Source organism: Dromiciops gliroides, chromosome 6 (assembly GCF_019393635.1).
Source record: "Dromiciops gliroides isolate mDroGli1 chromosome 6, mDroGli1.pri, whole genome shotgun sequence".
Classification (NCBI taxonomy): Eukaryota; Metazoa; Chordata; class Mammalia; order Microbiotheria; family Microbiotheriidae; genus Dromiciops; species Dromiciops gliroides.
The window spans coordinates 165,337,615-165,364,071 of record NC_057866.1 but is presented as its reverse complement, the minus strand read 5'-3'; the positions used below and the strand labels follow the sequence as shown (position 1 = coordinate 165,364,071).

Here is a 26,457-nt window from a genome sequence, read left to right as displayed (position 1 = left end):
TCTTCTCCATAGCCTGGTTGGCAGCCCTGTTTTTGTGTGTCAGTTTACTCTGATATGGGCCAGGTACAATCACTATAATTTTCTAGTCCAAAGTGCACCACTCACTCCGTTATGTGTATTGTTATCTCCCTCTACTGCAGAAATTCTTTTTTTTTGGCAGGGTAATAGGAGTTAAGTGACTTGCCCAGGGTCACACAGCTAGTAAGTGTCAAGTGTCTGAGGATGGATTTGCACTCAGGTCCTCCTGACTCCAGGGTTGGTGCTTTATCCACTGTACCACCTAGATGCTCCTACTGCAGAGATTATTTTTTTTTTCCATTGGAGCATTTTATTTGTATGTATGTTTTACACCCTTAGAAAAAGAATCCCAGGATTTTTCCTCCTGTGTGTTTTCGTCTTGCTTCCTCATGGTCTATGATGCCAGCTGAGGTTGTAAGCACAATGAACCCAAACTGACGGGGTGGTAGCAGATTATTCTGCTACTTTTCCAGATCTTTCAATTGAACATCAAATCTGGGGCTGATTATACCACACTTGTTTAATCTGCCTGTGAGGTTCACAACAATTTTTCCTGCTCTGTGATTGTTGATGATCTCAAATTTGCCAATGTAACCGTGTTTCATAATAACAGTTAAGAACCTATTGATTACTTTAGAGCACGGCCTAATGAGAACCTGGCGTTTTCCTTGTTTTTCTGCATTGTTGATGCTTTTGAGAGCATCCCCCAGGACATTCATGTGCACCATGGTAGCGGCACTGCAAAATGGTGGAAAGAGCAGAGATTCTTAATCTTTGTCCTATGGACTTGTTTTTAATTACTTTGATAATTGTATTTCAGTATAATCGGTTACCTTTGTAAACTTATGTCTTATTTTATACATTTAAAAAAATTATTCTGAAAAGGGGTCCATAGCTTTCACTAAACTGTCAGAGGGGTCCTTAACACCAAAAAGTTAAGAATTTATGTTTTATTAGACTTTAAGCTTCTTGAGGGAAGGGATTGTCTTTGCATTTATATATGTATTCTAGTGCTTGGAATATCATAAACATTGTTTCCTTTTTTAAAAAAAACCTATTTTACCTATTTCACTAAATATTTCCATTTGCTTGTAAAAATTTTTTTAACTCTCCATTTAAAATAATATAAGTTTCTGGGGCAGCTAGGTGGCAAAATGGATAAAGCACCAGCCCTGGATTCAGGAGGGACCTGAGTTCAAATCTGGTCTCAGACACTTGACACCTACTGGCTGTGTTACCCTGGGCAAGTCACTTAAACCTCATTGCCCTGAAAAAAACAAGCAAATAAAAATAATATGAGTTCCAAAGGCCCCTCTCTCCCTTACCCCTTCTCTAACCTTTGAGGATGCAAGTAATACATCTTTTATACATGTCGAGTCATACTAAGCACATTTACATATTAGCCATGTTGCAAAAGAAAACTCAAACACACAAATAAGAAAAATAAAGAAAGTAGAAAAGATATGCTTTAATCTGTACTCAGAATTCATCAGTTCTCTCTCTGGATGTGGATAGCATTTTTGTAATGGGTTCTTTGGAATTGTCTTGGATCATTGTATTGATCAAAATGATTATCCGTACAATATTGCTTTTACTATGTACTTTGTTCTCCCAGTTCTGCTCTCTTCATTTTGCATAAATTCATATATGTCTTTCCAGGTTTTTCTGAAACTGTCTTGCTGTCATTTCTTACTGTGCAATAGTACTTAATCACAATCATAAACCAAAGCTTGTTCAGCCATTCTCTGATTGATTACCAATTTTTTGCCACCACAAAAAGAGCTGCTATAAATATTTTTGTGGAAATAGGTGCTTTTCCCTTTTCTTTGATCTTTTTGGGAAACAGACCTAGTAGTGATATTTCTGACTTCAAAGGGTATGTGTAGTTTTATAGCTCTTCGAGCATAGTTCCAAGTTGTTCTCCAGAATGATTGGACTAGTTCACCCTCCACCAACAAGGTATTAGTATCCTAATTTTTCCACATCCCCTGGAACATTTGTCATTTTCCTTTTCTGTCATATTAGTCACTCTGATAGGTATGAGGCTACCACTGTGTTGGTTTTTTGTTGGTTTGTTGGTTTTTTGTTTTTTGGTGAGGCAATTGGGGTTAAGTGACTTGCCCAGGGTCACACAGCTAGTAAGTGTCAAGTATCTGAGGCCGGATTTGAACTCAAGTCCTCCTGAATCCAGGGCCAGTGCTCTATCCACTGCGCCATCTAGCTGCCCCTCACTATGTTGTTTTAATGTGCATTTCTCTAATCAGCGTGATTTATAATATTTTTATGCGACTTCATAGCTTTGATTTCTTCTTCTGAAAACTGCCTGTTCATATCCTTTGATTATCAGTTGGGTAATGGCTCATATTTTTATAAATTTGACTCAGTTCCCTATATGTTTGAAACATGAGGCCTCTATTAGAGAAAAATGATATAACTGCTCTCCCCCCAGTTCCCTGTATACCTTCTAATTTTTGCTGCTTTAGCTTTGTTTGGGCAAAACCTTTTTGATTTCATGTAATCAAAATTATCCATTTTGCTTCCCCTGAATCTCCCTATATTTTGTTTGGTCAATCATATCAATATAGTCCCTCAATTTGCCTTGGCAGGCGACTCCCAAGTATTGTGTTTTGTCTGCAGCTATTTTAAATGGAATTTCTACCTATTCCTGCTGGGTTTGGTGTACTTTATACAAATGTTGATGACTTATGTGGGCTTATTTTATATCCTGTGACATTGCTAAAGTTGTTAATTGTTTCCAGTAGTTTTTTAGTTGATTCTCTATGGTTCTCTAAGTATACTATTCTATTTGCAAAGAGTGATAGTCTTGTTTCCTCATTTCTTCTTTTTATTCCTTCAGTTTTTTTTATTGCTATATGTAGCATTTCTTTTTTTTCCCTTTCTTTTTTTTTTTTTAAGTGAGGCAGTTGGGGTTAAGTGACTTGCCCAGGGTCACACAGCTAGTAAGTGTTAAGTGTCTGAGGCCGGATTTGAACTCAGGTACTCCTGACTCCAAGGCCAGTGCTCTATCCACTGTGCCATCTAGCTGCCCCTATATGTAGCATTTCTAATGCAATATTGAATAATAGTAGTAATAATGGACATCCTTTCTTCACCCCTAATCTTACTGAGAAGTCTTCAAGTTTATCCCTATTACAGATTGTGCTTGCTCTTGGTTTTATCATTCAAAAGACAGACTGTTAACCTTTTTTTTTTTTTTTTTTTTTTGTAAGGCAATTGGGGTTAAGTGACTTGCCCAGGGTCACACAGCTAGTAAGTGTTAAGTGTCTGAGGCTGGATTTGAACTCAGGTACTCCTGAATCCAGGGCCAGTGCTTTATCCACTGCGCTACCTAGCTGCCCCCAGACTGTTAATCTTATGCTTCCTAGGGTTTTTTAAATAGGAATGGATGTTGTATTCTGTCAAAAGCCTTTTCTACATCTATAGAGAGATACGATTTTTGTTGTTTTTGTTATTGATTTGGTTAATTATGCTGATGGTTTTCCTAATACTGAATCAGTCTTACATTCCTGGTATAAATCCTACCTGTTCACAGTGTATAATCTTTGTTAAATATTTTTGTAATTCCCTTACTAGTATTTTATTTAAAATTTTTGCACTGATATTCATTAAGGAAATTGGTCTACAGTTTTCTTTCTCTGTTTTACTCTCCCTGATTTAGGTATCAATACCATAGTTATGTCATAAAAGGAATATGGTAGGATTTCTTTCTTAGCTATTTTTAAAAATTGCTTATACTTACGGGGATTAACTATTTCTTAAATATTTGGTAGAATTCACTTGTAAATTCATCTATTCCTAGGGATTTTTTCTTAAGGAGCTCATTTATTGATCAATTTCTTTTTCTACGATAGAATTATTTAAGGCTTCTATTTCCTCTTCTGTTAGTCTTGGCAATGTTTATTTTTTAAAATATTCATCCTTTTCATTTAGATTTTCCGTTTTACTGACATATAATTGGGTAAAATAATTTCTAATAATTGCTTTATCTTCTTTGTTGATGCAGTCATCCTTTTTTATTTTAATACTCTTAACTTTGATATTCTTAATTCTTTTAAAAAAATTAAATTAACCAATCTGCTTCCAATAGTTTTTTTCATTACATCAGCTCCTAGTTTTTTCATTAGTTCAAAGGCTTTCTTTTTTAAATGTTCAGTTTTATTAAACTCTAATATGATTTTCGGGATTTTCATTTTGGTGTTTAATTGAGGGTTTTAAATTTTTTCTTTTTCTAGTTTTTTTTTTTACTCGTATGTCCAATTTATCGATCTGCTCTTTCCCCCTTTTATTGATATATCTGTTTGGAAATGTAAATTTTCCCTGAAATACTCTCTCAAATTTTAGTATATTATCTCATTATTGTCATTTTCTTTAATGAAATTGTTGATTGTTTCAGTGATTTGTTCTTTGACTTACTCATTCTTTAGGATTAGAATATTTACTTTCTAATCAATTTTTAATCTATGCTTCTATAGCCCTTTATTGAATGTAATTTTTATTGCATTATTGGTCTCAAAAATGCATCTAATACTTCTGCTTTTCTACATTTGGTTGTAAGGCATTTTATGCTTTAGTAAATGGTCAATTTTTGTGAAGATTCCTTATACAGCTGATACAGCAATCCCACTTTTAGGTCTTTTGCCCAAAGAAATCATGGAAGGGGGAAAGGGACCCACATGTACAAAAATATTTATAGCTGCTCTTTATGTGGTAGCAAGGAATTGGAAGTTGAGGGGGTGCCCATCAATTGGGGAATGGCTGGACAAGTTGTGGTATATGAATACAATGGAATACTATTGTGCTGTAAGAAATGATGAGCAGGAAGAGTTCAGAGAAACCTGGAGGGTCTTACGTGAGCTGATGATGAGTGAGATGAGCAGAACCAGAAGAACATTGTACACAGTATCATCAACATTGACCTACTGTGATGGACTATATTCTTCTCACCAATGCAATGGTACAGAAGAGTTCCAGGGAACTCATGATAGAAGAGGATCTCCAAATCCAAGAAAAAAAAAGAAAGAAAGAACTGTGGAGTATAGATGCTGATTGAACCATATTATTTCTTTTGTTTTGGGTGCTGTTGGTTTTTTTTTTTTTCTTTTTCTTTTGAGGTTTTGCATCACTGCTCTGATTCTTTCTCTTGTAACAGGATTAATGCAGAAATAGGATTAATGTTATTATGTGTATATATATGTGTGTGTGTGTGTATATATATATATGTATATGTATAGAGATATATAGATATAACCTATATCAGATTACCTGCTGTCTAGGGGAGGGGGGGAGGGAGGGGGTGGGAGGGAGAAAAATCTGAAATTGTAAAGCATGTATAAACAAAAGTTGAGAACTATCTTTACATGTAATGGAAAAAATAAAATACCTCATACGTTTAAAAAAAATAAAATAAAATAAACAGTCAAAAAAAAAAAGAATTTGGGTGCTATGCCATTTGGTGCATATATGTTTAGTGTTGATACTACTTCATTGTCTATGATACCTTTTTAGCAATATTTGTTTCCCTGCTTATCTCTTTTAATTAGATCTCTTTTTGCTTTTGTTTTGTCTGCAATTATGACTGATACCCCTGCCTTTTTAACTTTTTCTGAAGCTTAATAGATTTTGCTCTAGCCCCTTAATTTAACTCTGTTGTGTTTTTCAACACTTTTACAAGTGTTTTTCTTGTAAACAACATATTGTTAGAATCTGTTTTCTAATCCATTCTGCTATCTGTTTCTGTTTTGTGGGTGAGTTCATATAATTTTTATTCACACTTATAATTACTAAATGCATTTTCCTCTATCCTATTTTCTTCTATTTATCCTTCTATCTCCCATTTTATCTTGTCCCTCTTCTGAAGTTTGTTTTGCTTTTGACTACTATCTCCTTTTTTTGTTTCCCCTTTCCTTCTTACTTTCCTATTAAAGATAGATTTCTATACCCAATTGAGTTTGTGTATGTGCCACATGTATGTATTCTTCCCCCTTTGAACCAATTTAGTTGTGAATTAGGTTCAGGTGTTGCCTCTCTTTCTCTCCCTCCCCCCCATCCCCTTTTCCCCCTTCACAGTAAATACTCTTCCTTGTATGCTTCTTTTATTTGAGATTATTTTCCCTATTCTTGTTCACCTTTCTCCCTTCTTTCAGGGCATCCTTCATTTTCACTCATCCATTTTTAAAAAAATATCATCTCAACATAATCAACTCACTCCTTTCCCCTCTGTCTATGTAGAATCCTTCTAAATCCCATAATAATGATAAAGTTCTTAGGAGTTACATGTATCAGCTTCCCATCTAGGAATGTAAACTGTTTAACCTTATTGAATATCTTATGATTTCTTTTTCCCTGTTTATTCTTTTTCTTTGGAGTCTTGTATTTGAAAGTGAAATTTTCTGTTCATCTCTGCTCTTTTAATCAGGAATGCTGGGGAGTTTATTTCATTAAATACCTTTCTTTTTTCCTCCCTTGAAGAATTATATTCAGTTATGTTGGGTAGCTGATTCTTGGTTGTAATCCCAGCTCTTTCACCTTTGGAAATAGCATATTTCATGCCCTCTGTTCCTATAATATGGCAGCTGTTAAATCTTAAGTGTTTCAGACTGAGGCTCAATGGTATTTGAATGATTTCTTTCTGGTGGCTTGAAGTATTTTCTCTTTTACCTAAGAACTCTGGAATTTGGCTATCATATTCCTGGGAGCTTTCATTTTGGGATCTCTTTCAGGTTGTGATTGGTGGATTCTTTTGATATCTATTTTACCTTCTGCTTCTAGGATACTGGGGCAGTTTTCTTTGATAAGTTTTTGAAATATGTTTAGGTTCTTTTTTGATCATGGTTCTCGGGTGATCCAATAATTCTTAAGTTATTTCTTAGATTATCTGTCTTTGATCTGCTTTCCAGGTCAGTTGTTTTTTCCAGTGAGCCATTTCACTTTTTTTTTTTCGATTTTTTTCATTTTTTTAACTTTGTTTTATTGTTTGGATTTAGTAAATGCCCAAAGTCAGCATCTTGATTTTAGTGGTGAATGCTAATTTGTGCCAAATAATTTGATCAGCAGGCCTATCTATATACTTATAGAGATTAGCCCTTATTAATGAACCTAAGTGGACTTGGGTGTATAGAATATATTCTGAGTTATTTTTCAAAAACCAACTTTCCCAAGTCAGATATACACAAGTTTGTGATTATTTGCTCTAAGGTTTCTCGTTATTATTGCCCTCTATTAGTTTGGATATGAAGAAACGATTCTATGTGAAAGTTGACAATTGATTATGAGAAATGGCTCTTTAGTAGGCAAATACCAAGAAATGTTTTTAACTTTAATTTCCAATTGTTATTTAAAAATATTTTTTACACTTTGGCCCATAGTTTATATATTTATAAATCATAATTTTTCACTTTCAGAAGAAAAATAATGGGGATGGCATATGTCTATTAAAATACACTTAGTACAAACTAAAATGAATATTGGAATGAGCAGCTATTTACAATACTCTTTGGCTTGAGGGGCTCAGGTGGCTATTAGGTCTGTTTTTTTAGGATATAGTTAACATTGGCAGTCACCCTTATAATGATGTGACACTCGCTACTCCCATGTATATTGAATAGCTACCTACTCCTAGAATAAGGGAGTTTGATTTAATTGACTGGAGTGCCTACTCTTATGTGTTAGGGATTGAAATAAAATAGAATGTATTTTGTCTTGTGTAGGTTTCCTTATGAAAGTTATAAAACTACATTTTAAGTGTATTTGGAAGAAAAAGATTTACATTTTAGAAATGATTAGGATTAAATATCTAAGCAATTTTACTTAAATAGTGAATACTTTAAAGGTATTACGGGAATACTTTGATTTTACAGTTACTCTACTGTCAACAAAAGATGTGATTAAATAAATTGAATGTTGAAGACTTAGGATTATGGTTAACACCAGGTAATTAAAAGTAAGCGCTGCTGTGGGAGAGCATTATATATATCAGCTGTTCTCTTTACCTCATTAGCTGGTTTTATTTTTTTTTTTATGTTTATGGAGCCAACTTCAATTAAAAATGGCTTTAACAAGGTCTTTTAGGTATTTGACATAACGTATTATAATGTAATTAAAATTATGTATTATAAATACCTGCCTCTTAAAAATACATAAGACATATTTCTTTAATTTCATAACACTTTGCATCCATATTGATGCTTATGGCTTACCATACTCTAAATAAAGCTAACCATCAAATTACAGTCTTTTGGAATTTAGAAATCTGTCCACATTAAATTCTTTTGATATTGACTGTGTGTTCAAGTGCCCCATAAGCTTTCTTTTAAAGGCTTGGTAAAGAGTTTTTATATATGATTATATAATGTTTATATATATTTCTGCTTTCATTTGGAACCTCCTGAAAAAATTACTGTCACATTCAAAGATAATTTTTTAAAAAGAAAAACTTGAATATTTTCTCTTACATTTCTAAAAGTTATCATTCTTTTTTGTCACTTCATATTATTTTGTCATTTCATATATTAAGTAGTGGAAAGAATTCTGTATTTGTAGTCAGAGGGCTTGGGTTACTACTGTACCTTATTACTTACTACCCATGTCAACTTGATAAAACCATTTCTTTTTGGGCCTCAGTTTCTTCATCTAATAGAGGCCCTCCTATCTTTAAATTTCATAAATGAAGTCATACCTAGGTCCTATAGTAAATACTAGTTGGAGAAATGGAAGTTTAAATATTGGAACTGATAATAAATTCAGTGGTTTATGATTCCCAGTTCTAAAAGATTCAAGTGACTGTAAGTGTTCATTATGAAAGAACAAAATAACATTAGAAAGAAAAGTCAGAAGTAATAGGACTCAGTGTTAAATAACATCAAAATAACACCAGTTAACTATCTAGAGGCAGCTAATTGGCATTATTATTATCCTCAGATATGTATTATAGAATAAAAGTGTCAATTCTTAATAATTAAGCTAGGGTTTTTGTGGGGAAGGGGTTGATATGTGAATTTTTTCCTTACTTTGTTGATCTTTATTACAGGAGTGTCATTGTTGCAACAAAAAAACCTGCTATTTCTTCTGCTCCTACAAACGTGCCTACCAATGCTGTTAGTGTGGTTTCTTCAGTTGACTCTACTCAGGCCTCAGACTTGGTGGGAGCATCTCCTGGTGAGTTAGTGGGGAAACAAGAACCAATCAAAATGAGTTATAATTTTTTTTGGCAATCAAAGTAACATTTTAAGTAATACTGTTCAGTTTTCTTAGATAATTATTGTAATTATTTTTGTTTTCCTTTATGCTAAGAGTTGGCTAATTTTAAATTAATTTTTATTGTTACTATATTTAATAATAAGCAAAACTCATAAAATATATAATGATATTCTTTCCTAAAACCATTTTAAGTACCATTAATTGATACTTTTTCATCTCTACTCAGTTTAGAGATGATTTCAGGCTGAGTGGTTTGCTGGCAAAATACTTTTGCCACTTGCTTTCTGTGTTGTGTGCTCAGAGGTTTGATATGTTGATGTAACCAACTGTGAATTATAGTTCTCTGTTCTTTGGAACAAGAAACATTTTTTTGAGCTTCGAGTTGCTTTATTTTCCTAATTGGACCTGTTTTCATGAATGAGAGTAGAATAGAATTTCTTAGCAGTATGCTACTGGGACTGTTGCTTCTCATTCTGTCATTTCCTCACCTATGTCTCTCTCTCTCTTTTTTTTTTTTTTTGGTGAGGCAATTGGGGTTAAGTGACTTGCCCAGGGTCACACAGCTAGTAAGTGTCAATTGTCTGAGGTCAGATTTGAACTCAGGTCCTCCTGACTCCAGGGCCGGTGCTCTATCCACTGCGCCACCTAGCTGCCCCCACCTGTGTCTTAAGCTCCGGTATCTTATATAGATAATAATGAATACTCTTTCCCTTTCCTTTAAAATGGTATTAATGTATTTTCCTTTGATACAACAGATATTTCAGAACAAATGTGTGATTTCTTTTATAAAGTATATATTTATTCAGAAGTTCATTTACTCATGAACATAATTGAATGTGTTCCTAAACCTTGGCATATTGTCCATCGTCAGGTTTTTTTTAACTCTTCATGTTGACTTTATTCAAATGGTTGCTATCATTGTGTATATTATACTTTTCTTTCTGTTCTATTCATTGTGCATTACTTCCTATGAGCCATCTGATGTTTCTCTAAATTGTTCATAATTGCCATTCAGTACAATAATATTGCATTATATCCATGATTTGTTCAGTTATTCCCTACTTGTTGGGTAAATAGGTAGGTCGTATAGTGGATTTGGAACATTGGATTTGTAATCAAGCAGTCCTGAGTTCAAATGTGGCTTTATATGCTACCGCTGTGGGATTATGGACAAATCACTTATCCTCACTATTTGCCTTAGTTTCTTAATATGTAAAATGGAGATAATAATAGCTCCTACCTCCTAGGGTTGTTGTGCAGATCAAATGAGATAATGTTTGTAAAGTACTTTGCAAACTTTAAAAAGCACTAGCTATTATAATTATTTCTATACTTGGGGGGGGGTGGCACAATGAGAGTTAAGTGGCTTACCCAGGGTCACACAGCTAATAAGTGTCAAGTGTCTGAGGCTGGATTTGTACTCAGGTTTTCCTGAATCCAGGGCCTGTGCTTTATCCACTGCACCTAGCTGCCTCGATACTTTTATTACCAGAAATAATTCTGTTAACTTTTTTGTAAATATTCAAAATTTCTTTCTGTTAATAACTTACTTGGGCTATAGTACTGACCTTGAAATCTCTGGGCTAAAGGGTATAAACATCTTAGTAAATTTTCTTGAAAACTTTCAGTTCTTTCCAGAAATGTTGCTATAATTCATAGTTCTACATGCAGTGATTTAGCTCCTTTGCCTTTGCTCCTATAGTCCCTCCAAAAATGAGTTTTTATATCTTTTAGCAGCTATGCTAGCCTGATGAATCTAAAATGATATCCTAGGGTTGTTCTGATTTTATTAAGGTTATTTGTGGTTTTGAACTTTTGGCTGTTGATTATTTATATTTGTAAAACAATCAGAAGAAATTGAAAGTTATATATTTTTCACAGTTTTGTTTAGGGGAAGAATTGATAACCAGATACTGATTATCAATAATAATAATATAAGATAAAAGAGTCAGACTGGATTATATAAAATTTAAAAACCATTTATATAAATAAAATCAGTGTTTATATAAAATTAAGCAATTCATTCTTCCATCTTCAAAACCATAATTGAGACCTAGTGATCATATATTCTTTTCAGGAAGCACAGTTATTTCTTGTTATCTGTACCTAGAGTTTTTATAGTCAGCTTATCACTTTCTTCCAAAAATAATGATGAGCAAATTGGAACAGAATGCATAGTGGTTATTGCTACCTGAGGAGTCCTGAATTGTCACTAAATATGATGACTTACAGTAGTAAACTAAAATGAATTTTTTGCTGTTCTTTTTTCAATCTTTAATGAGAGGTTATAGGGGAAATGGAGCAAATTTCCTTTAATTTTACTCTCCTTATTTTTCTTAATTCCTTAAACTCTAATTTTCCATGGACCATTAATTTCTTTCAGGTAAGATAAGTTTTATCTATATTTTCTTTTATTAGCAAGCATGCTGTCTAGAAATGAATGACTAAACTTCCCGCTCTCATTGGTCAAGAGGTAAATGCTGCTAATGGCTATAAAACTGTTGATGTGTCTTCATTTTAATTTGGTAATAGTATTTGCCCCGCTGACTTCCTAGAGCAATTGTTATAACTTCACTGGTTTGCTGAACACTGAGTAAAATATTTTCCTCTTATTCTAAATTTACTGCCCTTTCATTTCATTTTATGGGACAGAGTAAATAGGAGATCCTGATTACTTTAACTGTACTCTTCATAATTTAAACTGTTCTGTCTTCTGAAGAGCGAAACCAAGTTACTGAGAGACATAGATAGCTGAGGAATACGGGTTCTGCTTTTGATAGAAACCTATATTAAGGAATTTTTTCCTAAAATGGTATTTTATATCTTAAATTTACTCTTAACCCCAAGTGGATGCAGTATAAAATAAAGTAGTAAGAGTATGGAGGTTTAAGTTAAAAGAAAAGCTTCTTCATCTCTGAGAATTTCAATTCCATAAATTTGAGTACCTCCTTTTTGAAAAGATAGTACCTTTTTTAATGCAAACATCATGAAGATATAGTGCTGCCCCCTCCCTGGGAACTGACAACCTGTTTGAGAGTGGGGAATGTAAACATATTTACAAATAAATACATTGCAAGAACAGCATTAAATTGTACAGGGAATTTAGCTTCTCAGGACCTTAGTTTTCTTGTCTATAAAACTTAGGAAGGCTCGATCTTTTGGTTATCTTTTAATTTCATGAATTGTCATGCTAAAATTTCTACAAAGTCCCTTCCAAGTTCAAAAGAGGATGTTGAAAGGAAGCAACATTCAGGCCTCTGATTAGAAGGAGAAATCATAACTAAACGTGCATCAGAAGAGAAAAAAATAGAGAGAATAGACCATTTTATTTTTATTTTATATGATGTTTTACATTATGAAATATGAAGATTTTTTTCACAAGGAAAATCTGGGCATTTAGTATAAGAAAAGACTTATATGAGGGAAACCTTTATGTGACATTTGATAAAAGTTTAATATCTAAAATATGCAGGTAATTTGTACAAATATATACATTTAAGAGGCATTCAAAATCTGAGTATATTGAGAATATATTGTTTTCAAATACAATAGAATCTTCCACCAGTAACATAAAAATGTTACTAATTTGTAGTAATAAGGAAATTCTAATGGAAAAAATACTTGGACTTCAGCTCATGCCAATATATTTGAAATGGTGATAAAAGGTAGAAATAGTCAGTGTTTCAGGAAAATAGACATACTAATAAATTGTTTATGAAACCACGAATTTGTCCTTTAATTCTTTTAAATATGTTTTTAAAATGGATATCTTTTGTTTTTACATTTCCTAACATATAATGCTAGCTTTTGGCCATGTATATAAAAGATCCTTTTTCTATATTCAGTTTAGTACTTTGAGTATAAATCAGTATTGTATATTGTAAAAGGTTTTATCTGCATCTATTGATAATTAGGTTTGGGATTATTTAGGGTTTTTTATGATTGTTAATTTTCATAATGTCAAAATATCCTTCCCATTACTAGTATAATTATAGTACATTCCATAACAAGCAGTATTTTTCATACATTGCCATAGTTATTTTCATTATTTCACTGAACATTTTAAAAAGGGATGTTTGTTGATGATAATAAGCTCTACTTATTTTTTTCCTTTAGTTTTTTCTGGTGAAAGTATAAGAATTATATTTGATAATAGAAACTGTATGGTAGAATACTTTGTTACTCAGTTTTTGAGACTTATTTTAGTTCTGTAGGTGTTATTCTTTAAAATAGGTATAGAATTTCTCTCAAAATTTATATGGATCAAGTTAGGTTCTTTGTGGGGTGAGTATAGTTTTAAATTTTTTTTTTTGGTGGGGCAGTGGGGGTTAAGTGACTTGCCCAGGGTCACACAACTAGTAAGTGTCAAGTGTCTGAGGCCGGATTTGAACTCAGGTGTGCCTGAATCCAGGGCCGTTGCTTTATCCACTGCGCCACCTAGCCGCCCCAATAGCAGGAGTTTTTAATCTGGGGGCTGTGAACTTGTTTTTAAAACATCTTTGTTTTGTTTTGTTTTGTTTTCTTTTGTTTCTGAGGGGCAATGAGGGTTAAGTGACTTGCCCAGGATCACACAGCTAGTTACATGTCAAGTGTCTGAGGCCGGATTTGAACTCAGGTCCTCCTGAATCCAGGGCCGGTGCTTTATCCACTGTACCACCTAACTGCCCCTTTAAAACATTTTTATACTGAATTACAATATACTTTTTGGGTAATCCCATATATTTTATTTTATATATTTTAAAACATTATTCTAACAAGTAAGTTCTTCAACTTCACCATACTATCAAAGGAGTCCATTATATAAAAAGGTTAAGGAGACCCCCTCCTTTATAGCTAGTTCAGTTTCCTTTGTTGAAATTGATTCATTTAGGGTCTCTTTTCTTCGTTTTTTGTTGATTTGGATATTTTATATTTTTGCAGATAATCTTTAAATAAATTCTCAGTTTTTCTGGCATATAACTATGTATAGTGTATTCTACTAATTCTTCTTATTGAGACATCTTCATAGTGCATTGGATACAGCTCTGGGTGGGCATGGAGTCAGGAAGACCTGAGTTCATTTATATCTGGATGCAGGCATTTATTAGTTGTGAGACCCTGGGCAAGTTATTTAATCTCTGTTTGCCTTAGTTTCCTCCTTGATAAAATAGGAATAATAATAGAACCTATCTTCCCGTTTTGTTATAAGGATCAAATGAAATAATAATTGTAAAGCATGTAGCACAGTGCCTGGCACAGAGTAATAAACTATTGTTGTTATTACTTCTTTTCTTAATTTAATTTTCTTTCCACTTTTTAGTCAAATTAGTCTAAAAGTTTTCTAAAGACTTTTGGGGGGAAGTGTTTAGTTTTATCACTTCTTTAGTCTTTTTTGATAGTTTTGTTTTTTCAACTTCTTTTCTTCTAAAGATTTTTTCTTTTTTCTTTGATGCTTCTTTTAGATTAATTTTGAGTTTTCTGGTTTTTAAAATTGTGTTCAGTTTAATAATCCATTTTGTTATTGTGTGTTCTCAAGTTACAATTTCTATTCTGAGGACTGTTTTAACTGTATTATGGAAATTTTTGGAATTTTATCTTGTCTTTAGCATTGTCTTTTACATAGTTATTAGCCTATCATCTATCTCTTTATCTCACTCTTTTTCTCAACATCTCTAACTATTTGTTTACCTACTCATTTATTTGACTTCTTGAATGTTTTCTTTCAGAAGATGTCATGAGTCTTTTAACATTGTTTTCCCAAACGTTCAGTTTTGCATTTTCCCTTTTGCTTATTTTTTTTTAGATTTGGCCAGCCCTGAAAGTCTCCTTCTATTATTGTGTTGTTGTCTATATCTTTTTTATTTTTTATTTTTCTCTTTATATTTTTTACAATTAACTTTACTTCTATGAATTTAAATGCTATGCATTTTAGTATGTACATATTAAATATTGATATTGTTTGTCAATTGAGTATGACTCCTTTAAACATAATAAAGTTTCTTTATTGATGTACTAATTTTTTTTAACTTTGCTAGCATGTTTGCAACTTTGTTTTGTTGAGTTGATGCATATTAAATTTTGTTTTGTAGGTGTCTTTATTTTGTAAATATTTATCTTGTTTACAGTTTTGAGCTTTGTTTTTTCATCCATTCTGCCATTCTCTTTTGTTTGATTGTTTTTAGTCTGTTTTGTTCTTTAAAGTTGCGTTAAATTTTTTTCCTCCATCTTTTTAAGTCAACATTTTATTGTGATTAATAGTGCTTAAACTACTTTAATACCATTCCATTTCTTACAAGCTCTCTCCTGTCCTGTGCTTTAATTTGCTTACCTCTTTCCTAGTTTTAGGGTTCTATTTAAATCAATAATTTCTTTTCTTTACTTAGTTATTTTCCCTTGTCCTTTCTCTTTTCCTGCTCAGGCCTGTTTATCTCAAAATGTCTTCTCTCTTCTTCTCTGGCTTCTTATATTTCTATTTTTCTTTTCCTTTTTTCTAAGACATTTTTCATTGCTTTGTTCTCTTTATTATTTCTCCTTTCAGTCCTTTTTGAAATTTTATTTTCTGATTCATAGGTTATACCCTTATCTATTGCTTCTTTTTTCTTCCTCATAGAGTAAAAATTTCAGAAATACCTGCTTTTCAGTCATTTTTCTAACCATTCCTTTAATAGTGTCTTCATAAATATTGCCCTATCATCCCTTCTTTTTTCCCTGCTATTCCTTATTCTTAGGAATTCGAATTTATGAGGAAATCTCTGTTCAGCAGAAGCAATTTCTCTTGGTAGAAATTACCCTTTGTCTACTCCCTCTGTGATCAGTCTCATTTCCAAAGGTTATGCCATTTTATCTTTGGGTTTATATCTTCTTTTTGATGCTTGGTGTCATCTTCCTCTAGGATGCTACCCATGCATGCACAGTAATCTCAACGAGGTTTAACTTACCAATATACCAGCTTCTTGCCAGAGAAAACACTTCTTTGATCTGTGATACTACCTTCTCCCTGGTATGATAGGACCTCCCTCTTAGTGCTTTCACTCTAAAACCTTTCCAATTCTACTGTTACGCTTCCTCCTATCTCTGAGAAATTTTTGGCATCACCAGTCTTTTACTTTTTACTCATGGGTTTGGTAATGCCACTCCTCCACTTCTCTCCTTCTGCTTCCACTTCTCTTCCTTACTATATCATCTCTTCCCATTTATGAACCTTCTGTTCTGCAGCTCCATCCCACAAAACACACTGAGTCATTAGAAGGGTGATATGGAATTTTAGTCCATGGTATTTGAATTTTTATTCTTTACTTTCATTTTTCCTATTTAAGTTTGTCTTTTCTTTTTTAAATTATTATTATTATTGTTAGTTTGTCTTTTCTTTGAAAATAGCCTTTGGTTTTTAAAAGCTTTAGTTAATTTTTTTTTCTGACAACAATCACAACCACCACAACTTCACTTCCAAAACCTAAACATAAGATAATCAAATTAATTACTTTTTTTTTTGTTACCTTGATTCTCCTACTCACACACATGGAGAGAGAGAGAGAGATCACAATAAATAGAAAGCTGGCCTCAAAGATAGGGAATCTTGGGTTTAAGTTTTACCTCTTAATATGTATTGGCTTTGTGACCCTGGTCATGTCATTTAACTTCTTGAGTATTCCAAGACATCATAGTAGACTAGAACTTGCAGAGAAGGTGCCAAACTTCATTGGTAGAAGAATTTCCTTACCAAGACCTAAAGCAGTGAAATCACAAGCTCAGCCTGTGTGTGTTTGTAATGCCATATATTAATACACTGTCAACCTTTGTACCATTGCTCAATTTTGATGAACTATCATTCTTAATTACATTCTCTTTTGTAGTTTTGGGAAATGACAGTCATATTTTTATTAAAGTATTTTATTTTTTTCCAGTTACATGTAAAGATAGTTCTCAACTTTTGTTTATACAAGCTTTCCAATTTCAGATCTTTCTTTCTCCCTCCCCTCCCTCCCCCCTCCCCTAGACAGTAGGTAAATCTCATATAGGTTTATATATATATATATATATATGTACATGTATATATGTATGTATGCATATGTATATATATATATACACACATACACACACATAATATTAAACATATTTCTGCATTAGTCATAAGAGAAAAATCAGAGCAATGAGGAAAAACCTCAAAATAGAAAAACAATAGCACCAAAACCAAAAGAAATAGTATGGTTCAATCAGCATCTATAAGTAATATTTTTTAAAAGGCATCAATAAAACTTTAAAAATGTGGGTAGAAATACAAGGCAATAGGTTGGTGGCTTTGCCATCAAAAGCAATTAATTTTGAGACATAAAGCCATAATGGCAGAAGTACGATAATAATGAGCTGTAACATGTCCCCCTCTCCGTTCCCAAACAGATCTCAAAAGTAAACCATTTAATGACATTGGGGACTTTCAATCTTTCCTGGTGAAAAGACAAAAAAAAAAAAAAGTAAACCAGACCAAATCTTTATGGGAAAATCTAAGAAAAATCATGCTGAGTCATTTTCCCCCCAGCCCAGGTAGGCACAGGAGGACTAATCTCTGTATCCTGGGGATGGGGCCTAGCTAGTGGAGCGCTACAAGGAGCACTCCAGTATAAGGAAAGACTGTGCAAACAGCTAAGAGGAAGTCTAAAATTCATATTGGTGCACCAGAATCTTGTGCATGATGTGGAAGCAAGTGACAGCTGGCAGCCTCCTAGGTCTGTTCATAGATGCAGGGAAGACTAAGGCAGAGACCTGCTCCTAGGCTTGAGATTCTGTAGTTAAGAAAGCTTAGAGCCTTTAGCTGTGTACACAAAGTACATGGCTTGGGCTTCAGGAGTAGAATGGGGTACAGCTTCTAGCCCCAACTGCAACCTGCAATGGGAAAACTAGGGTGGAGTCTCAGACCAAAGAACAACCTACAGTTCTGTCACCGTGAGCCAGCAGACCCTCTTAGTTGGCTAATAGGGTCCACATCCAGCAGCAGTCCAGTACTGTTGAGATTCAAACTTAGGTCAGGAAGCTGCAGAGTTCATTTGGGACAGGGGGAACAATTAGACTTTGCCCTTGATCAGATTCCTCAGAGAGCACTTAGAGCTTGGAGATCCCCAATATGAACTGTACCTGGGAACCTGTAATAACACAACACTTAGAAAGCAGCAGCAACATATACAGCCCAGACCTTCCCTCCACAAGTGCACAGAACCCTATCTAATATAAAATCTCAAGTCAGAAAGTGTGTTGCATGAATGCATAAATAAAAAAAGAATCTCACCATAAAAATTTATTATGGTGACTGGTATGCTCAAAACACAAATCTATTCTAGAAGAGTAGAATGACTGAAAAACATTTACAAAGCTTCAAAGAAAAACACATCTCAGGCACAAATTCAGGCAGAGTTCCTGGAAGAGTTATGAAGCTAGAATTTTGTAAAAAATGGTTTTACAAATGAAATTTGAATGCCAGCAAAAAAAAAATGGAGAAAAAGAATTAGAATTATGGAAGAAAGAATTGGAATGGGAATCAATCTGGGAATTAAGAGCTTGGCACAAGCTTTTCCTAGCAATATGTGCCCTGGAATTTAGAATGGACCAAATAGAATCCAGTGACTCCATGAAACAATAAGAAATAATAAAACAAATTCTAAACACCGACAAAAATAAAAGAAAATATAAGATATCTTACAGCATAAACACTTGACCTGGAAAATAGATCAAGGAGAAAATATTTAAGAATCAGAGAAAAGATAAGAAAAACCCAGATTTCATAGTTAAAGAGATCTTTTTTAAAAAAATTGCCCAGAGCACTTAGAACCAGAGGGTAAAGTGGAAATAGAAAGACTCTACTTATCTTGCCTGGGTAAAGAAATTCAAAAAGGTCAAAGGAAAAAATATTCAGGTATTCAGAAAGAATTCAGATAACAAGGAAACACAGAATGGATCACACATGATTTAGCAACCACCATTAAAAAGAACTGAAATATATATTCCAGAAGGCAAAGATTTACAGCCAACAATAACTTACCCAGCAAAACTGAGTATAATCCAAAAATATACTTTATAATCTTGAATTTTTTATGAATGGTGTTCCAGGCATTACTGATGAAAAGACCAGAGCTGTGCAGAAACTTTGAAGAACAAATGCAGGAGTCAAGCAATACATTAAAAAGTAAACAAGGGGGGCAGCTAGATGGCGCAGTGGTAAAGCACTGGCCCTGGATTCAGAAGGACCTGAGTTCAAATCCAGCCTCAGACACTTGACACTTACTTACTAACTGTGTGACCCTGGGCAAGTCACTTAACCCTCATTGCCCTGCAAAAAAAAAACAAACAAAAAACCAAAACAAAACAAAAAAAAAGTAAACAGGAATCATAAAGAATAAACAAGGATAAACTACTTATATTCTAATATGAGGAGATAATACAATTCCATCCTCTTTAGGGTTCATAGAGTGTAATTAGATGGATGGCCTCGTTCAGTGGTTCTGTTATGTCTTGCTCTTAAAAAGTAAATGGAAAGAGAAGGGAAGGGAATTCCTCTAGGTGGGTGAAGCAAACGAAAGTTAAGGAAAACTGTTATATATAATCAGGTTATGCAAGTACATGTCTGTATGAGGAAAGTTGAAGAGAGGCTGATACCTGAACTGGTCAAAGGAGGGGAAAATACACCCATATACAGTTGGGTACAGAAATCTACATCACTCAACAGGGCCATAGAGGGGAAAGGTAATTGAAAACAAGGAGAGATTAAGATAGGAATTAGTCCTCAGCTAAGTCAACTTTAAGGATGTTCAAAAACACAGAGCTTTTGAGTTGGCAAAGAATGGGAATCTGAGGAGTTGAACCGATGGTGATACAATGATGTGATATTATGTTTTAAGAAATTCTGAAAGGGATGGTTTCATATTTTTTTGAGAGACTTCTATGAACTGATTCGGAATGTAGTGAGCAGAACTAGGAGAACAATGTTTGCCTAGAATCACACAGCAATTATATGTCTGAAGCATGATTTGAACTCAAGTATTGCCTACTCCAGGTCCAACACTTTAGCTACTGCACTACCTTGCTGCACAAGACTGTTGATTTGTAAGACCAAATGATTAATTTATCCGCTCAAGTAATTTATTGTATCAATCAAGAAAAGTATGTGGCAGTGATTTTCATATTAAAACTTTTAACAGATAAGATATAATTAGCATATATCTATGACTTTGTACAAGTTCTTAATTATTCACTTAAAGAAAATATAATAACTGCATAGCAACAATGAATGTAACTTATTAAGAACTATAGTCATTAAAGTATTTTGCCTTATTTTAGAGGATACATGGAATCTTTTATTCATCTTTTGTTGATACCATGTCAGATTCTCATAGTAACTATTCCAATTCTTTCCCCTTTTCATCAGGTGTCAAATTTTAACCCTCCTGGATTTTGTTTTTGTTTTTGTTTTTTGGTGAGGCAGTTGGGGTTAAGTGACTTGCCCTGGGTCATATAGCTAGTAAGTGTCAAGTGTCTGAGGCTGGATTTGAACTCAGGTCCTCCTGACTCCAGGGCCGGTGCTCTATCCACTGTGCCACCTAGCTGCTCCCGGATTGTTTTTTTTTTTAACTGGGAAACTTGATTCTCTCTGACCTGAACTACTCCTAGTCCATTACAGAATAACATAACTTCTATTTTTTCCCATTCTTGGCTATTTCCCTGTTGCCCCGCCTCCATCTCCTAGCTACCACTGATTAATTGTGCTTTCCTTATTGCCAAAGCTTGTGCTCTTGTTCTCATTACTTTTTGTTTCCTCTAGAACCTTGTTTAATCATTCCTCTATTGTCATTTTGTTGTTTGCTTCTCTACTTGATTCTCCCCCTTAGTCTGGATCTTCTCTCCTCTAAAGAAGCTGTCACACAATCATAGAGCTGCTAGGGACCTCAGAACCCACCTCTTTAAAACCTTACCCTGATTCTTTTACAACATATCTTATATGAGACATAGATACTTTGCTTGAAAATTTTCACAAACTTCCACCAACTTCTAAAGTATCCCATTCCCCTTTTAAATAATTCTTATTATTAGGAAATTTTTCCTTAATTTAAACCCAATTCTGTCCTTTTGCAATTTCCTTGTTTCCTAGTTTGGTCCTCTGGGACTAGGGGAAAACTCATCCTACTTTTAGAGGGTAATGCTTTTCAGTGACTGTCTGTATATTCTTGGTTAAAGAGATATTTATTAAGCACTTACTATGTGCCAGTCACTGTGCCAAGTGCTGCGGATGCAAGTACAAATACAAAGCCGGCTTCTGCCCTCAAGGAGATTACAATCTAATGGGTAAAGACAACACACAAAAGGAAGCTGAAAAGTAGGGATGGAGAGTATAGTAGAGAAGGTACTTGAGATGCAGGGCATGATGGAGAATTCCTAAGAAGTGCAAAAATCAGTGTACCTGATGGAAAATAGAGAGAAAAACTATACTCAGTCCCCTCTTTCAGTTGAGATCCTGGCTCTCTAGTTAGAGGGCATTATCAGAGGGTACTGATGGGATGTGAATACCAGGCATAGACAATCTTGCAGCATAATGAGATTTCCAAATGATTCTTCCTCTGGTTAAGAGTTTCTTGAACCAGTTTTCATGATATGACCTCAAGACTCCTTTATTTTCTTGTCTCAAGGTACTATAAGCTTGAATTAGAGTTTTTTTGTTTCCTGACATTCCATACTTTGATTCATATTGAACTTGTAGTTGGAAAAGACTTCTGGATCTTTTCATAGAAACTGTTGTTTCTTTTTCTCATCTTTGACTTATGACTTTGATTATTTGTATCCATACTGGTATAGTGTATAGATTACTGGTTCAAAATCCAGCTCTGACATTTAATAGTTATATGACAGTGAGCAAATTACTAATTTGTTCTGGGTCCCATTCTTCTCATCTAAAATAAGAATAATTATAACTGTAGTATCTCCCTCATACTATCATTGTTGTACTTATTTGATTTATTTATTTAAAGTTTTTGGTTCCAAATTCTATCCCTGTCTCATTCCCTCCCTCCCTACCCTACCCCCTCCTTGAGGTGTCAAGCAATAGGTTGTACATGTGTAATTGTGTAAAACATGTTATGCTTATTTAAGATTATATATATAAAATACTTTGTAAAATGTAATGTGCTACATAAATGTTAGCTGCAATTATTGCTATTGTTATCATAATTGTTACTATCATTCTTATTAAGTTAGATGTAATTAGTCCTGTATTGTAAATTACCTGCTGACTATACCTACCAGTATTGTGGTATGTATTCACTCTGTCCAAAATGGAACTCATCATTTTTTCCATTAACCTGCCTTTCCCTCAAACTTTTCTATTTCTGTTTGGGACACCATTATTTCTCCATTCACCAAATCACAATCTTAAAGTTTAGTCCTGACTTCTTTTGCTCCCTCATCCTTCCCATATCCAATTAGTTGCCATATCTTGTTGAGTCTGTCACTTTGTTCCTTTGTCCCCCATCATTCAAAAGGTCTTCATTTTCGATTCCCTGAACTATTGTAACACCTTCCTAATTGACTTCTCCTTTTTATTCCCTCCTTTCCTTTAACCCATATTCTAGATCCCAGCCATAATAGTATTGTTAAGGTAAAGGTTTGATCACATTACTCTTCGGTCCATAACATAGTGACTCGCACAAAGTAAGTGATTACTAAATATTTATTGAATTAAATTGGCCTTTTTTCTCTTCCCCATTAAAATTCTAGATAAAGTAACCTGTATTCTTTTTCTCTCTTTAATACCCTGGATATTCCTTGCAACTTACTTTCTATTGTGCTACTAAACTATTCTATTCAAGATCACCTGAAAATGATGATTGAATCGACAGATTCAATAATGACTTCTTAGTTTTTAGCTTTCTTGAAATTCTATAGCATTTGAACCATTCATCCTTCATATTACCTTCTGCCTTGTCTTCTGTAAGGTCTCCTCTCTCCCTGATCAGTTCATTTTGATAAACTCAGTTCTTTTTCCTTTTTATCCTGTTTGTCTTCTTAAGATGTTGTACCTTCTTTTTTTTTTTTTTTTTCTTCCGGGGCAATGCGGGTTAAGTGACTTGCCCAGGGTCACACAGCTAGTAAGTGTCAAGTGTCTGAGGCCGGATTTCAACTGAGGTACTCCTGAATCCAGGGCCAGTGCTTTATCCATTGCTCCACCTAGATGCCCCTGTACCTTCTATCTTATGGACTTTTCTCTTTTCACATTTATCCACTCTCATTTGAGGGATGATTTCTACTCTGTAACTCATAGATCTGTATATGACGTCCAGTCTCAAATATCCAAATGTATATTGTACCTGTTTTCTTTCAGCTTTCTACCACTACACCTATCTTACCCTGTCAGAAATTGATTTCAACCTTCCCTATAAGAATGTGCTCCTCCTCTTAAATTCCCTGTTTTGTGGATGCACCACCATTTTCCTGTCACCATCCAGGCACAAAATATTGAGTTAATGGTTTTTTGTTTTTTTGGGTGTTTTTTTGGTGGGGCAATGAGGGTTAAGTGACTTGCCCAGGGTCACACAGCTAGTAAGTATCAAGTGTCTGAGGCCGGATTTGAACTCAGGTACTCCTGAATCCAGGGCCGGTGCTTTATCCACTGCTCCACCTAGCTGCCCCTTGAGTTAATGTTTGAATATTTATTTTTTCTCATTCTCCATTGTGAGCCAGTTCATTGCTGGCTCTTCCAATCTCTCTGTCTCTGTCTGTCTGTCTTATTAGTTTTATATCTAGAAATTAAAGCAAAGCCTTCTGAAGGAGAGTCTGATTATTCTACTATACTATTATCCTCAGATGGAAGTGTATATTAGATACTTGTTTAACTGAATTAAAATTACTTTTAATTTTCATCAAATTGTCCTTGCTACTTTATTTGACATTAATTTATTTATTCAGGGACAAATCAGAAAGATTCTCTTCCCTTTAGGAATTTATAATCTTCTAAACTTTAAGCACCACTTTCTAGATGAAGCCTTTCCTCATACCTCCAGTTGCTGGTGACTTTTCCTCCTAAATTATCTTGTGTGTGTATATAAATATACTTACATAATACATATGTTTTCTTCCATGATAACATGTTCATTCCTTGAAGGCTTCATATTTTTCATTTTTGTATTTGTATCCTCAATTTTCAGCACAACTACTGTCAAATAATTAACACTTAATAAGTACTTTATTTAATTTGCCCATGATCATATTGTTGTTAAGGGCCTCAAGAGGGATTTGAAATCAGGTCTCCTGATTCTGGTGTATACTATAAGTAAGTTGCTTTTAATTACATTGTTCTTAAGTTATATCATTTGGTTGTTGTTTTATCCACTTATAAATAATAAATCTTGCTTTCTGCTAATTTTCAAAATTTATTAATGCAAAAGCAATGTTTGCTTATGAGGGGGATTTGAACAAATTCTATTTTATTTCATGCTAGATCATTGTTAAGCCAAAAAATATATTTTGACTGGGGTTTTGGGAAAAAATGTGCTTGCTTTTGATTTTATGTCCACCTTATTATGCTTTAATAGTTATAATAACTTGTTTTACATGTAAAAATAATAAAAATTTAGAAATACCTTTTCACTTGGTTTTCTGCCTGCATTCAGACTACTATCAATATAGAGTATCACCTAAGCAATTTTTGCTTCTATATCTCTTACTTTATAGTTTAGGATTGTTGGTTGGAACAGAATGTTCATAAAGATATGTTGTTTGGGAATGAGAAATTAGAATTAATTTTAATGATATTTTGTTTAGGTCATTATGTGTTTGAACAGTTGGGGGCCTTACATAGACAGATTTCCATGAAAGGGTGCTAGACATATGATCTATTTGCATTTTCTTTTATGTTCTTGTGAAAGCCTATAAAACTGTCAGGTTGAAGGAGCCAGTTTATCAGTGAATGGATAAGGAAAAGATTAGTTTCTCTGCTTCTGTGTTTGAACTAGCTTTTTTAATTGCATGAGGATCAGTTAAATTTCTTCTTTTGAAAATTTTAAATTATTTTACAAGTATGCTTATTTTTATAGTAAATTTACGCAGCTTAAAAAAATTCAAATTATAAAAATGTGTAATACTAATTAAAAACCTCATGCTTTAATACGTTACGTTGGAAGCAACCATGTACATGTTCAAGTTGTTTATCTGTGTTATTCTTCTCTTCTTCTGAAGTAAAATTTCAAATTAATCTAACTTTCCTTGATTTTAAAGCATTTCATTGTTAATTCATTGTGATCTATAAAGCAGGATATGATTCAAGGTAGAATATATTGAGAAATATATGTTTTCTAGACTCAGTTGTGTTGTTTTCTGTATTGATTCATTTTTATTTTCAAATACATATGCTTTAATTTTTATGTAGAATGATATTAAAATGGCATTTTTCATTGTCAAAATGGGCAGCTCTTTCTGCTCATTCACATAAATGTTAGGAAGCATCACTGTTCTTGGTCTCGTTTGGGGATGGTTGCTGAATGTGCCAGTGAAGAAAGAGACGGGATGATGGTGACGTTGCTGATGATGATCATCGTCGTTTTCTGTCACATAGTTCTAAATATTGCATGTATTTTACTTCAACAATTCTCTGTGGTGTCTAACGCAAGTGCAGTTCTCCCCATTTTATTTTTTTTATTCTTCTTTCAGTAAGTACTTCTTTATATAAAGTTTTGAGTTCCAAATTTTATTCCTCCCCCTCCTTGCGGTGATAAGCAATCAGATATAGGTTATACATGTGCAATTAAGTCAAACATTTCCATATTAGTCATTTTGTGTGAAAAAACTTGAATAAAAGAAAAAAAATGAAAGAAAGTAAAAAAAAAATTCTTCAGTCTCTGTTCAATCAATATCAGTTCTTTCTTTGGAGGTGGATAGTATGCTTCATCTTTAGTCCTTTGGGATTGTCTTGGATCATTGCATTGCTGAGAATGGTTAAGTCATTCACACTTCTTCATTAAACAATATTGCTGTCTCTGCACCGTGTTCTCTTGGTTCTGATCACTTCACTATACATCAGTTCATACAAGTCTTTCCAGGCCTTTCTGAAATCCTCCTGCTCGTTATTTCTTATAGCACAATAATATTCCAACACCATCATGTACCACAGTTTGTTTAGCTATTCCCCAATTTATGGACATTCCATTGATTTCCAATTCTTATCCACTACAAAAAGAGCTCCTGTAAAAATTTTTGTACAAGCAGGTCTTTTCT

General features: G+C 33.7%; 1 protein-coding gene and 1 pseudogene across 1 annotated transcript in view; one reads left to right on the top strand and one right to left on the bottom strand.

Annotated features, from left to right (window-relative positions):
• Positions 1–26,457, top strand: part of LRBA (LPS responsive beige-like anchor protein) — a 762,673-nt gene that overhangs the window by 201,675 nt on the left and 534,541 nt on the right. Inside the window, 1 exon segment of the mRNA XM_043969784.1 lies at positions 9,065–9,192. Coding sequence (XP_043825719.1) covers positions 9,065–9,192 — 128 coding nt within the window.
• On the bottom strand, positions 306–749 carry LOC122730609 (annotated as a pseudogene).